The 12,173-nt window shown below is 37.9% G+C and overlaps 3 protein-coding genes across 4 annotated transcripts; 2 read left to right on the top strand and 1 right to left on the bottom strand.

Moving 5' to 3' along the window:
• The first annotated feature begins 2,163 nt into the window (after positions 1-2,163).
• LOC104761816 (adagio protein 1) lies at positions 2,164-5,588 on the top strand. Its single transcript, XM_010484946.2, has 2 exons — positions 2,164-2,720; positions 3,649-5,588. Exons 1-2 carry the CDS (start codon positions 2,473-2,475, stop codon positions 5,231-5,233), a joined length of 1,833 nt encoding a protein of 610 aa, XP_010483248.1. The 5' UTR covers positions 2,164-2,472; the 3' UTR covers positions 5,234-5,588.
• On the top strand, positions 5,512-7,426 carry LOC104761818 (uncharacterized). The gene is made up of 2 exons (XM_010484949.3): positions 5,512-6,462; positions 7,159-7,426. Exon 1 carries the CDS (start codon positions 5,788-5,790, stop codon positions 6,448-6,450), a length of 663 nt encoding a protein of 220 aa, XP_010483251.2. The 5' UTR covers positions 5,512-5,787; the 3' UTR covers positions 6,451-6,462; positions 7,159-7,426.
• Positions 7,427-7,442: 16 nt separating this feature from the next.
• Positions 7,443-10,605, bottom strand: LOC104763545 (protein VERNALIZATION INSENSITIVE 3). Of its 2 annotated transcripts, none has more exons than XM_087499448.1 (5): positions 10,486-10,605; positions 9,876-9,942; positions 8,918-9,473; positions 8,529-8,833; positions 7,443-8,451 (listed from the first exon to the last, which is right to left on the bottom strand). In XM_087499448.1, the coding sequence occupies exons 1-5, from the start codon at positions 10,498-10,500 to the stop codon at positions 7,523-7,525; spliced, it is 1,872 nt and encodes a 623-aa protein (XP_087355574.1). In that variant the 5' UTR covers positions 10,501-10,605; the 3' UTR covers positions 7,443-7,522. The 2 variants fall into 2 exon arrangements, with proteins under 2 accessions (XP_087355574.1, XP_087355573.1); XM_087499447.1 differs by lacking the exon at positions 10,486-10,605 and adding an exon at positions 10,103-10,246.
• Between the last annotated feature and the right edge of the window lie 1,568 nt (positions 10,606-12,173).

A 12,173-nucleotide genomic window follows, 5' to 3' on the forward strand; every position in this document is an offset into this window, starting at 1 on the left:
AGATTTTCTTGAACGAACAAGGTTCCATAAGATAATAATAAAATTAAAAAAAGGAGAAACAAAATACATGATAATAGAATCTAATAAACAATATATGGAGAAATAAACGCAGTGTGATGAATAAAAATGTTGAAATCGAATCATACAAGAGGTGCTTGTTGGAAGATCGTTGGACCAACGCTGATTGTGATATTCATGTTCGTATTCTCAATAGTTTATCTTCTTCTTTCTTTTTGATTGTCTCAGTAGTATAGTAATTATTAGAAAACTACTATATATACATGAATTTATCTTAGAAACAATCACGGTATTATGGAATTTTATTTCTTTCACAATTTGTAAAAAGAAAAAAGGAATGCTATAGTGGGGGATTTTAGCATCTCGTCGAAGATATGAATGAATAGAGAATTTTGCAAAAGTGTAAAGAAACAACCGACCAAACCCACTTGTTCTCTCACGTCCTTTTTTTATATAAGTTGAAATATCTCTAGAAATCAAGTTTTATTTCAAATTGTAATACACAAAAATATGTATTTTTTTTTTGAACAAACAAAAAAATTTGTATTTTAAACTACAAAATTATGTATATATATTTTTAAATATAATTTCAGTAATATAGATGAAAATCCTTTTCCTATTTTTTGAAAAATCGAAAACAATAATTAAAATGATCTATTTTTAATATTTTTATTTGTGAAATATGGCATTGTATTCGTTATATTGAAGGAGGTGGGTAAGCATTATGCCATATTGGGCACTTTCTAAGGGACAATATAATAACGTGTTTAGTAAAAATTTTTGCATATAGCATCATAGAGAAGAAGTTATAAGTTTAATTTATAAATTTACAATCAATTTTTATCTTGATTTTGTTGTATGAAATTCATAACTCATAACCAATGTCAATTCGTTTTCATACAAGAAAATAGCCATTTAATAAAAAAGTTCAAGCCTCAACGAGAGTATAAGATTTCATATAGGCATGGCGTACGTAAACGGATATTGAATGTTACCAAGCTTACCCAACACCAACAGTACTTTAGTAAGCCCCAAAAATAGATATTTGTCTTATTAGTTAAGGTTATACTATAACTTTTAACTTAGCTTTATTATTATTTTTTTGATTATTTTTTAACTAAGCTTTATTATTGTTGATGTCAAAAGTAAACCTGCTACGGTTTCAAAATCAGTTTGCACCTATGATTTTGTACCATACCGAACCGATATGATATAACCAGTAGTTATGAAAAGTTGTTGTTTCAAGTTTCAACTAAATCCACTATATCTATTGATGTAACTTTTTTTGTCTAGCATTTATTTATAAAAAAACATCGCATAGAAAACTAAAGGATAAACAACTGACATTTTAGAGGGTTTCCGAAAGTGTAAAAACAAATAGAAAGCTCAGTTTGGATAGTTCAATAAGGAACACATTTGATCGGTGAAATGTCGATTTGGCTTTGTGATTTATATCAAATGAGACAAATTATGAACCAATTTTATTGCTAACTTGGATCAAAATATGTAACTTAGATATGATATAACTTGGATAGTCCAATTGTTTATAAAAACAACACTTTTGTGTGTTGGGCCAACAATATCATATAATATCAAAGTATCCATTTTCTTTTTGAAAAATTATATTACTAAAAAATAGGAAATTTTTTTTTGGTAATGTAAAAAAAAAAAAGAAAAAAAAAGGAAATTAAGAAAATGATAAATGAGATTTTTTCAATAGTGAGCAAGATGAACATGTTAACACACAAGTTAGAGTTTAGACCGTTTTATGCCAGTAATACAATGGAGAGAATGTTTTTATATAAACCTGTTTTTTATGTGGATATTTAATTCTATCAAATAAAACCTTTTTTTTGGTCATATAAACGATTTTTTTTATATTCTTAATTTGTATTTTTGAAGTGTTAACCAAAACTATTGCAATAAATTTGTAGTCAATAAAATAATTGGTCAATTACTAGTAGAAACTTTAGTATTTTTCACTACTGAATTTGCACAATTTAAACTTATAAATATATTTGTAAAATTTTCCATATCTACTTCTTAGAAAATTGTTACTATGAATTTAAATCACATAATGTATTCTCATTTTATAATTTACTGGACTATTAATATTATGGGCTACGAGACATGAGCCCACAAAATATGAGAAGTAAGCTTCATCTAAAAAACGAACGGGCGTTTTATCTACTTGACCCGACAGAGAAATTTGGATCCGGATAACCCGACCCGTTAAAAACCCAATTAGCTCTCATACGGCCGAGATTTTTCCACCAAACTCGACGGTTACCACTCGTTTCTTTGTCCACCATCTTCCCTCTCTCTCTCTCTCATCCCTTTTTGTCCAAAAAAAAAAAAAAATTCCGATTATCTCACGCCGGATTGTTTTCAATCGCCTGTCTTCATAATCTCCGGCGCGCCTGAATTTTGTCTAGTAACTCTTTGAAAAATTTCATGGAGTGGGACAGTGGTTCCGATCTAAGCGCCGATGATGCTTCGTCAGCTGCGGATGATGAAGAAGAGGGAGGTCTTTTTCCCGGCGGAGGACCAATTCCGTATCCAGTTGGTAATTTGCTTCATAGAGCGCCTTGTGGATTCGTTGTTACCGATGCTGTTGAGCCTGACCACCCTATTATCTATGTCAACACTGTTTTCGAAATGGTTACTGGGTATCGTGCTGAGGAGGTTCTCGGAGGAAACTGGTTAGTTCTCGGAATTGATGCGAGGATTTTCTTATTAGCTGAATTTTTTGCTTTGCCGAGTTTTTTGGTTACTTGGTGGAGTTTTGATTAAGGAAGGAGCGTGTAGTTTTGAGTATAGGTGAGGAACGTAGAGTTGATTGCCAAGCGAATTGCGTTGGAATTTTTAGAGGTATTGATAATCTGAAGTTGCTTCTGGGGGATGATCACTTGAATTCGTAGCTTTAGTACGGAGGTTTTGGTGGAATGAAAACGAAGAGATGTCTTGTTAGATAACCATAGGTGACTTTTCGGAATTGTAGAGAACCCTTGGACACATCTGTTTGTGCGCCTCAATATTATGTGCTTAGGCGATTTAGATGGTTACTCTGTGATTGTGATATTAGTCGAGCTGTTTTAGTTGCTCTGCGTGTTAAGCAAACTGGGAGTGTATATATATATGGGTCTGCAGTGATAAATCAAGCTATCCCTGTGTAGTATTAGGGGTCATAGGCTCATAGCTAAGACAAGAATATCTTTAGATTACTTAACGTGTAGTGAACCAATGACTAGTAGGTTCATTTTAAAGGTTAAGCCCAGTTCGTTTGGTTATATGTTAGTTTGCCATGGGAGAAGTGGTTGTAGATTCCCTCTTTTCTTCATATTGATAAGCTTATAGTTGTCTGGGAGGAGCTGATCAATTCAGATTAGTTGTTACTGTTGAACAGAATGAATCTCTGGTCATGTTTTTTTTTTTGTTTTTTTTTGTTTTTACAATCAAATCTCTGGTCATGTTTTAAGCTATGCTTGTTTGGTGTTTTTTTGGTTTTGTTATCAGTCTCTATATGCATGGCCAATTTTATTGTCTATTGCTTTTTCGCATCAGTAAGTCGGAGATAACTTTGTTTTTTTTTGTCTTAAATTGTTTCTAAAATTTCCCTGAATATTGCAGCCGCTTCTTGCAATGTAGAGGACCGTTTGCTAAAAGAAGGCATCCGTTAGTTGACTCTATGGTGGTATCCGAGATAAGAAAATGTATTGATGAGGGCATAGAATTCCAAGGCGAGTTGTTGAACTTTAGGAAAGATGGATCTCCGTTGATGAATAGATTGCGGCTGACTCCTATTTATGGAGACGATGATACTATCACCCATATAATTGGAATCCAGTTCTTTATCGAGACAGACATTGACCTTGGACCCGTTCTTGGATCTTCAACAAAAGAAAAATCAATCAATGGGATATACTCAGCTTTAGCCGCTGGGGAGCGCAATGTTTCCCGAGGGATGTGTGGGTTATTTCAGCTAAATGATGAGGTTGTGTCTATGAAGATATTGTCACGCCTGACACCAAGAGACGTTGCGTCTGTCAGTTCTGTATGTCGCAGGCTGTATGTGCTGACAAAGAATGAGGATCTTTGGCGAAGGGTTTGTCAGAATGCATGGGGAAGCGAGACAACACGCGTATTAGAAACTGTTCCTGGTGCAAAAAGACTCGGTTGGGGCCGCCTTGCTAGAGAACTGACCACCCTTGAAGCTGCAGCTTGGAGAAAACTTACCGTTGGAGGTGCTGTTGAGCCGTCTCGCTGTAATTTCAGTGCTTGCGCAGTCGGGAACAGGGTCGTTCTCTTTGGAGGAGAAGGTGTGAATATGCAGCCTATGAATGACACCTTCGTTTTAGATCTTAATTCGGATTACCCTGAATGGCAACATGTCAAAGTGAGCTCCCCCCCTCCGGGACGCTGGGGCCACACACTCTCTTGCGTAAACGGCTCCAATCTGGTTGTATTTGGTGGCTGTGGACAGCAAGGTTTGCTGAACGATGTGTTTGTCTTGAATCTCGATGCAAAACCTCCTACTTGGAGGGAGATTTCGGGTTTGGCTCCTCCTCTACCAAGATCATGGCACAGCTCATGCACCCTTGACGGAACCAAACTGATAGTCTCTGGAGGTTGTGCAGATTCTGGCGTTCTTCTCAGTGACACGTTCCTCCTCGACCTCTCGATAGATAAACCAGTGTGGAGAGAGATCCCAGCTGCCTGGACTCCCCCTTCCCGGTTAGGCCACACACTATCGGTGTATGGAGGAAGAAAGATTTTGATGTTCGGTGGTCTTGCTAAAAGCGGGCCTCTGAGATTCCGTTCGAGCGATGTCTTCACAATGGATCTAAGCGAAGAGGAGCCTTGTTGGAGATGTGTGACCGGTAGCGGAATGCCCGGAGCAGGAAACCCAGGGGGAGTGGCACCACCACCGAGGCTGGATCACGTGGCGGTTAACCTCCCCGGAGGAAGAATCTTGATATTTGGCGGTTCGGTGGCAGGGCTTCACTCAGCGTCGCAGCTTTATCTACTCGACCCGACAGAGGACAAACCGACTTGGAGAATACTAAACATTCCAGGGAGACCGCCCCGGTTTGCTTGGGGACATGGCACTTGTGTAGTGGGAGGAACACGAGCCATAGTGCTGGGTGGTCAGACGGGAGAAGAGTGGATGCTAAGTGAGCTACACGAGTTATCACTAGCGAGCTATCTCACGTAACGAAAGAGATCCTACAAACGAAAGAGGGTGCAGCCCATAGAAGAAGATGAAAAAAGGGTTCTCTGTTAGGATACTTGGAGCTTTAGGGAGAGTGACTCAGTGGTGGGACTTTGGTGCTGCTAATATTTTTTTAGTCCTTCTTCTTCCTCCTCATTAGGACTTGTAGTGCTTAAAATATATAAATAGTGAAAATGTCATATCTGTCTTTTATTTGTCTATCTGTAGGGCTTGTATCTGTTGTTCTCTTTGAAGTTTGAATGCTTTTGAGGAGTGCATTTGTGTTCATATCCTGTAAATTTTTATTTATGACTTTACCAAAATATTAATAAGAAGATCCTCTGTGTCTCTTCTTATATTTGTTTTATTGGAACACAATTTCCAAATTTTATTATATAAGAAAATTAATAATAATTAATGAAAAAAACCAATTTTACGAAAGAACAAAAACAATTGGGGGCAATCCCTTATCAGAGAGTGAGAGGGGTCTCTCGGTGGAAATTGTTTTAAATTTTAAAACCCTTAACACAGCCACCGTTCTCAGCCGCATCACATCCATGTCAGAGCGCGACCGCCGCGAACGAGAGAGGGACAGGGACCGTGAACGTGACCGTGATAGACGCCGAGATAGAGACAGCCGTGACCGTGAAAGAGATAGAGACAACCGTGACCGTGACCGTGAACGTGACCGAGGGCTAAGGAGCAAGAAGTCCCGATCTCGTACTCCAGACCACCACGCACGTCCTCGCCACGTGCGTTCTCCGGAGAGGTATCGCTCTCGTTCCCGCTCGATTGACCGTGACCGTGACCGACAGCGACACCACAGGCGCAGGACTCCCACCCCAGATGCGCCGTCGCGGAAACGGCCTCGCCAGGGTTCAGTAGACGATGAGAAGGAAAGGATCCGCAAACGAGCTGTGTCTGATTTCGTTGACGAGATTGCGAAAGAGCCTTCTGCTACTAAGAAGAAGGATAAACAAACAAGAGATGCTGCTGATAATGGCGGTGGCGGAGGAGAAGCTGAGGAAGGTATGGATGCGAATGAGATTGAGATGATGAAGATGTTAGGGATCCCTACTGGATTCGATTCTACAAAAGGGAAACCAGTTGCTGGTGCTGATGTCAGTGGGATTAGAGCTGTAACTAAGCGTCAGCCAAGACAGTACATGAACCGTCGCGGTGGATTTAATCGTCCTTTGCCTGCTGAGCGTAACCGCTAGTCTTCTCTCAAGGTTAGGGGCTTCTTCTCACTTAGCTTTCCCAAGTTTATTGTTTCTGTCATGATGATCATAATCTCTGTGATTCAGTAACAATCGAATTGGAAGATAGGTCTAGCTATCTTGTGTTGGTTGGTTGGTTAAGTAGTTAGTGACTTGGCTTTTAGACTTGTTGGTTGCTTTAGCTGATGAACTCATCAAACATCTTTTTTTTAGGATAATGGAATTTAAGAACTCATCAGGTTCAGCATTATGGGGTTGTTCCTTCTCATTTTTGTTCTCTGATGGTTGTTTAGTTAGTCTAGATCCTCACAAGCTAATATATAGATGGTTCACTTGGTTCTTTTGATGTCATCTTTGTAACTAGTTAAGTTCAAATACATAGGAGATGATGAAACCACTCGTGCGTTTTTCTAAGTTCTTTGTTTTCATGACTCTCTGGTAACATCTTACAAGATTAAGTTGTGTGAGTCACTAACAATCATCCCACCTTAGCGTTGGGTTTACCATTTTTGTCTTGAACAGCTGAATTTTGAAATTACTTGTCATTGAATGGGACATAAAGGCGCATCATTTACTCTGAATAGATTAATCAGTTTCAGTTTTTATAATTATTAACTAGAATCTTGTCTGTCGTGTCTCTGCATCCTGTTTTTGTTTTCGCATTGATCACTTTCTCCTCACTTCCTCTCCTTTGAACATATCTTGCAGGTCCTTCACACACTGTCTTTAAACACTAGTCGAAAGAATTGAATGAGGGTTCGAGCTGCACTTCCCAGGTAGTATAAGCAGCAATTCTTCCCCAGACTGTTCTATTGTCCGTGGAGAACAAACATGTACTCTTTTGAAATTAGAAACAACTCATGAGTTATATCGCATTTGCAGAATTTAGAATTGTTAATGATTGTGTGTAATTTAGAATTCAGAATTCAGTTGATGTCATGGCTATTCGTTTGAGTTTTTCACTAGATACTAAAAACATACTGGCGCTTGCATAGTTAAGTAACTTCATTCCAAAAATATCGTTATGGTTACAATATCAAGCAGATTAATAAAAAGGCCGATATCGAAAGCTTTAATGCCAGAGCTTGAGGCAGACTCCAGAAGTTACAAGTCCAGGCATTGAGGATTTTTTGCTGAGTATTCTTTCTGAAAATGTATCCACAAGCTGTTGTCCCAAAGATGAAAGATCCTCCATAAAGGTCTCAACAAAGATCTTCACAACTCTAACTTCTCGGTCAGTAGCTCTTAAGCTATACCATGTCAAGAACCTTTCCCTAAAACTCTTGTCTATATGTCCTTCTTCCTCTAAACATCTAATCGTCTTAACAATATGACCCAAGTCTTTACCTCTTACTCCATTTGCGGCATTATGGAACTCTGGTTTCTTGTTCACTGATACTGTTCTTGACTTGGATCTTTTATTCACTCCTTGCTTTCCCTTAAAAGCATCTCTCTTGGAGGGGGTCATAAGCAAGTCTCTTCCATCTATCTTGCTAGCTTTCCTTTTTACGAGCATCTCCGCTTCAAGCTCAGATTCTACTTCTCCTACACTATAATGTTCAACGTTGTCCTTGTTCCCATTTTCTTTGCTGCAGCTTTTACAGACATTATTAGATTCATCTTCGGGCAAAGATGGATTACTACAAAGACCACTACTTGAGTTTGTCAAAGGGCTTTGCCTGGCTCCAGCTTCATTTCCATCATCCTTCAACGTTGAGAACCGAAGCTCGGACTCATCTAACTCACCTTCCTCGTTAAAGGACACGACTCTGAGACAGAACTCGGTTTCGGGTTCAAGTCCGTGGATGGTAGACCTCGTCTCAGGTAGATAAACAACAGAATTCACCTGAGATGAGGAGGACTCTTCGTCCTTCGACTTTCGACAGAACATCTTGAAACCCGTTATCCGGTTTTGCAAAGAAGAAGACGGCTCCTCGGAGTCTAATCTCACAGTGACTGACTTCGCTTGAATCTCTTCTACTCTCGTGCTCATCTTGTCACCTAACAAGAACTCAAGTGAACACATATATATATCTTCGGATTTAAAAACCAAAGTAATGTGTGAGCAGAACACTAACCTTGTCTTGAAATAGATTCTGATGGTGAGACAATTTTGTCCAGAGCTTCCATAGCCAAAGAACACAGTTTCTGAACTTGTGCCCCCGAAGAAAGTCTATTGACGATACCTCGAGCCATCTTCATTGCCCAACCCGACAACGGACCCACGTCACCCTCTAGCTTCTTCACTGACTCATCCATGAGTTCCAACAGATTGCGATACTTCCTTGTACCTCTCAACAGCTTCTGTCCTAGAGAAAGACGGTAACAAAGTACATCCACACGACGCGTCTCTTTGGCCACCTTCACTTGTTTCCTCCAGCATCTGTAAGCACTCACACACATTACATTACATTACATTCTCTAAACAATCTCTCCTCATTGAAAATCCATATCGAAAAAACCATACCCGAGCAAGTCATTATCTTTGCCGCAATATGAGCAATAAAACCTACCATCAAGATCATCACTTCCAATCCCAATCCCATATCTATCTTGCTTCAAACCACATTCAAGATGACAAGACAGTCCACAAGCAACACAAGTCAGCCATAGACTAGGATCCTTATTATCATCAAACTTTTGACAAATGCAGCAAGAACACCTTCTACAAAACGTATCATCGCTTCCTAACGCAGCCCTACAAGCTAAATTCTCACAGCAAATGATGTAACCGATGGTTTTCTTCTGCTTCTTCCTAGAGTTTCTACGATCAGAACAAGAAGTCTCCCCTAGAGGACGAGAGACAAGATTGAGTAGATTCTCAATAAGTTTAGGTTTGGCTAAACCAGTGTACTTCCTCTCTTTCCCCATCTCAGCACATATGATCTTCATAATCTCATTCCTGCTCCATGAATGCAAAAGCTCCGAAGCTTCTTCCGGCTGGTCAGACAATGCGTGGATCAATTCTCTTCTTTCACTTACATTCAAACCTTTTGGTTTAGAAGACTCAACGCATTCGTTATCTGCACCAACAACAACAACAACAAGAAAAAAGACCAATCCTTTAAACCCTAAAATCTCCTCTCAAGATAAAAAAAAAAAAAAAAAAAAAAAAAAAAAGCCAAAACGTATGGTTTAAAAACTAAAAACCAAAAGAAGATCGAATCACAAAAAGTTTCCAAATTTTTTTTTTTGGGGGGGGGGGGGGGGGGGGGGGGGAAACATTTTTGCAAAGTTTGAAACTTTGAATGAAATCTCAACAACCCGTAAACAAAAATGACGAAGAGGAATCCAAAGCGTGTTTATTCATCATATACATGTATAAAACGGCGTCGTAAAGAAAGACCTAGCTAAAACGCATGTATAGAAGAAACAGTTCACGTCGAGAAGAATGATAAATCGATCGTGTGTGTTGTTGTTGTTACCTTGATATGAAGAAGAATCAATGTTTTCAGGACTCACATTACCGTCGAAACGCCAGATCTTCGAAAGCTGCAGATCCGATTTCACACCAAAAAGTTCCAATTATATATTTATGTTCCAAAAGTTAAAGCTACCACACATCACAACAATCTCGACTTAAAATTTTACAAAGATAAAAAAAAAAAAAAAAAAAAAAAAATGGACCAAAAGATGTAATAATAATACTTACGATGATGAAGAACAAACAAGATCGAGAAAAAGAAAAAAGAAATACTCAATATTTGTTTTTTTTTTCGATTTTGAAAGTTTCAATCTTTAAACAACCTAAGAACTACCCATGAAATAAAGATACTACTACTTCTCTCTCTCTCTCTCTCTTTGTGTAAGAAGAACATGTATATATGTATGATTCGAGAAGGACTCGGTCTTAAGAACCAAGTATTCACAATTTTCTTGAATTTAAAAAAAAAAAAACAAAAATAAACTAATATATGTATATATATAAATAACTGAAATAAAATGAGGATTGGTTCGTTGTTCACCGAATGAGAAACTGGCAGCAGCAATAATAACATTGAAAATATTTATTAAAAAGAAAAAAACCATACTTACCGAAGCAGCTTGCATTTTTTTGGTGTTCTTGGGTTTTTTTTTTTTTTTTGGGGATTCAGTAAAGAAAGCTCCGATGATTCGTCTTCTCTCTCCTTTTGTATTTTTTCTAGATGTTTCTAAGAGAGGAGGAAACCCTCTGATGGATGAAACTTCTTCTCCTCTGAAAAAAGCTTTTTTATTTTATTTATTTATTTTGTAAGTTCTTAAGAATTTTTTTTTGGTTTTGTATTTTTTAATAATAAAAAAAAAGTTGTAAATATCTTCACGTGCTTTTCGAAGATATTATGTACACACAACACACATATATATATGCTTTGATTTGACCTGTAACCAATGCTTCACTTGTTTTTTATATTTACTACTATAATCTTTTCTATGCTCCAAAATCTTACATTTGTAACCATTTAATTTGTTCTCATCAAGTTACTGTATATTATATTTATTGAAATATTAAATATATAAATTTTTTGTTTACGAAAATGATTTTTCACTTTTTGTTTATTTCTCTTGCTTCCCAAATTCTGATGACGAGAGAATAGAATTATATCTGGGACTAATATAAAACAACCGCTACTGCAGTGTTTAACAAATTTCTTTTGTTTAGTTTTAAGTTTCTATTAAATTCAGTAAAAAGGTTAGTCATCTACTTATATAGTTTAAACTCTTTCAAATGTGTTCAGTATAGTTCTTTTCATTCTACAAATACTTTTAATTAGTTTTACAGTTTTTTTTTTTTGACAAAACAACTTTCATTACACTTAAAACCTCAAAAAAGATATGTTCTTATAAATTAGAAACAAAGGGTTACAAGAAATGTAAAGATAAAGACTACATGAGTCTTCCAAAAAGATGCACTAACCTTAAGGAGTTTGCAAAGGATGGAAGATCTTTTGATGTCTTGTAGGATTCAAGATTGAAGACAAGCTTCAGAAAATCTCTGACCAACAAGTGATCATACTTCACTTTTACGATAGACGCATAGGAGCTTTTAAGAGTGTGCTCCATGGAGGAGGCTAAAGGGTGAGATGGTTGCCAAGTGCTCATGGCGATTGACTAAGATGAAACCGGGAAACGCATTTGATGGGTGACAAGCCGTAACAAAGCAGGTGGGTCATCCCTCACATGACAATGGAGGTAAATGGATTCCACACAAAACTTGTAATCAGTTTGGTCATGGAAAAAGTCAACATACCCAAGCTTTCGATCTAATGGCGGTAGAAGAAACAGGGGATCAAAGGGTTCAAGGATAGGGTTCAAGCAAGTTGTCGGACCAGATTCATAATTATGGCTACACAAAGCAAGCATCCGGACAGGGTTAAAAAACTGACCTCGACAAAACAATCTATCAAACAACTTTGGAGACACCGATGTTCTGCTACCGAAAAAACCTCGTCTTGACCAAGCAGATATAATTGGTACGTCCATAGAGATGCAAAATAGTTCTTGATTGGGTTCAGGGAACAGGTGCGGTGGATATAGGAGGCTGGTTAAGGCGAGGTAACCCAACACTGTAACGGTAGGATCGTAATGCCAAGCTTTACCAAGCAGTCTCTCTAAAAGAGATCATCCCTGGGAGATCCGACAAAAACTGTTTTCAAATAACTCTCATACCATTCAAACAATGATGACGGCTTAAGGATCGATCCATCTATCGAGGGAACCTCGTCTTGACCAAGCAGATAACACCG

Source organism: Camelina sativa, chromosome 18, assembly GCF_030686135.1.
Source record: "Camelina sativa cultivar CO46 ecotype springtype chromosome 18, ASM3068613v1".
Taxonomy (NCBI): Eukaryota; Viridiplantae; Streptophyta; class Magnoliopsida; order Brassicales; family Brassicaceae; genus Camelina; species Camelina sativa.

Bases quoted from the DNA above. Each gene is read 5' to 3' on its own strand.
- LOC104761816 (XM_010484946.2), top strand. From the start codon at position 2,473: ATGGAGTGGGACAGTGGTTCCGATCTAAGCGCCGATGATGCTTCGTCA. The intron at 2,721-3,648 runs GTTAGTTCTCGG...TGAATATTGCAG, and splicing joins GAGGTTCTCGGAGGAAACTG to CCGCTTCTTGCAATGTAGAG.
- LOC104761818 (XM_010484949.3), top strand. From the start codon at position 5,788: ATGTCAGAGCGCGACCGCCGCGAACGAGAGAGGGACAGGGACCGTGAA.
- LOC104763545 (XM_087499448.1), bottom strand. The intron at 8,834-8,917 runs GTATGGTTTTTT...GAGTGCTTACAG, and splicing joins AAAGATAATGACTTGCTCGG to ATGCTGGAGGAAACAAGTGA. The intron at 8,452-8,528 runs GTTAGTGTTCTG...AGTTCTTGTTAG, and splicing joins AGAATCTATTTCAAGACAAG to GTGACAAGATGAGCACGAGA.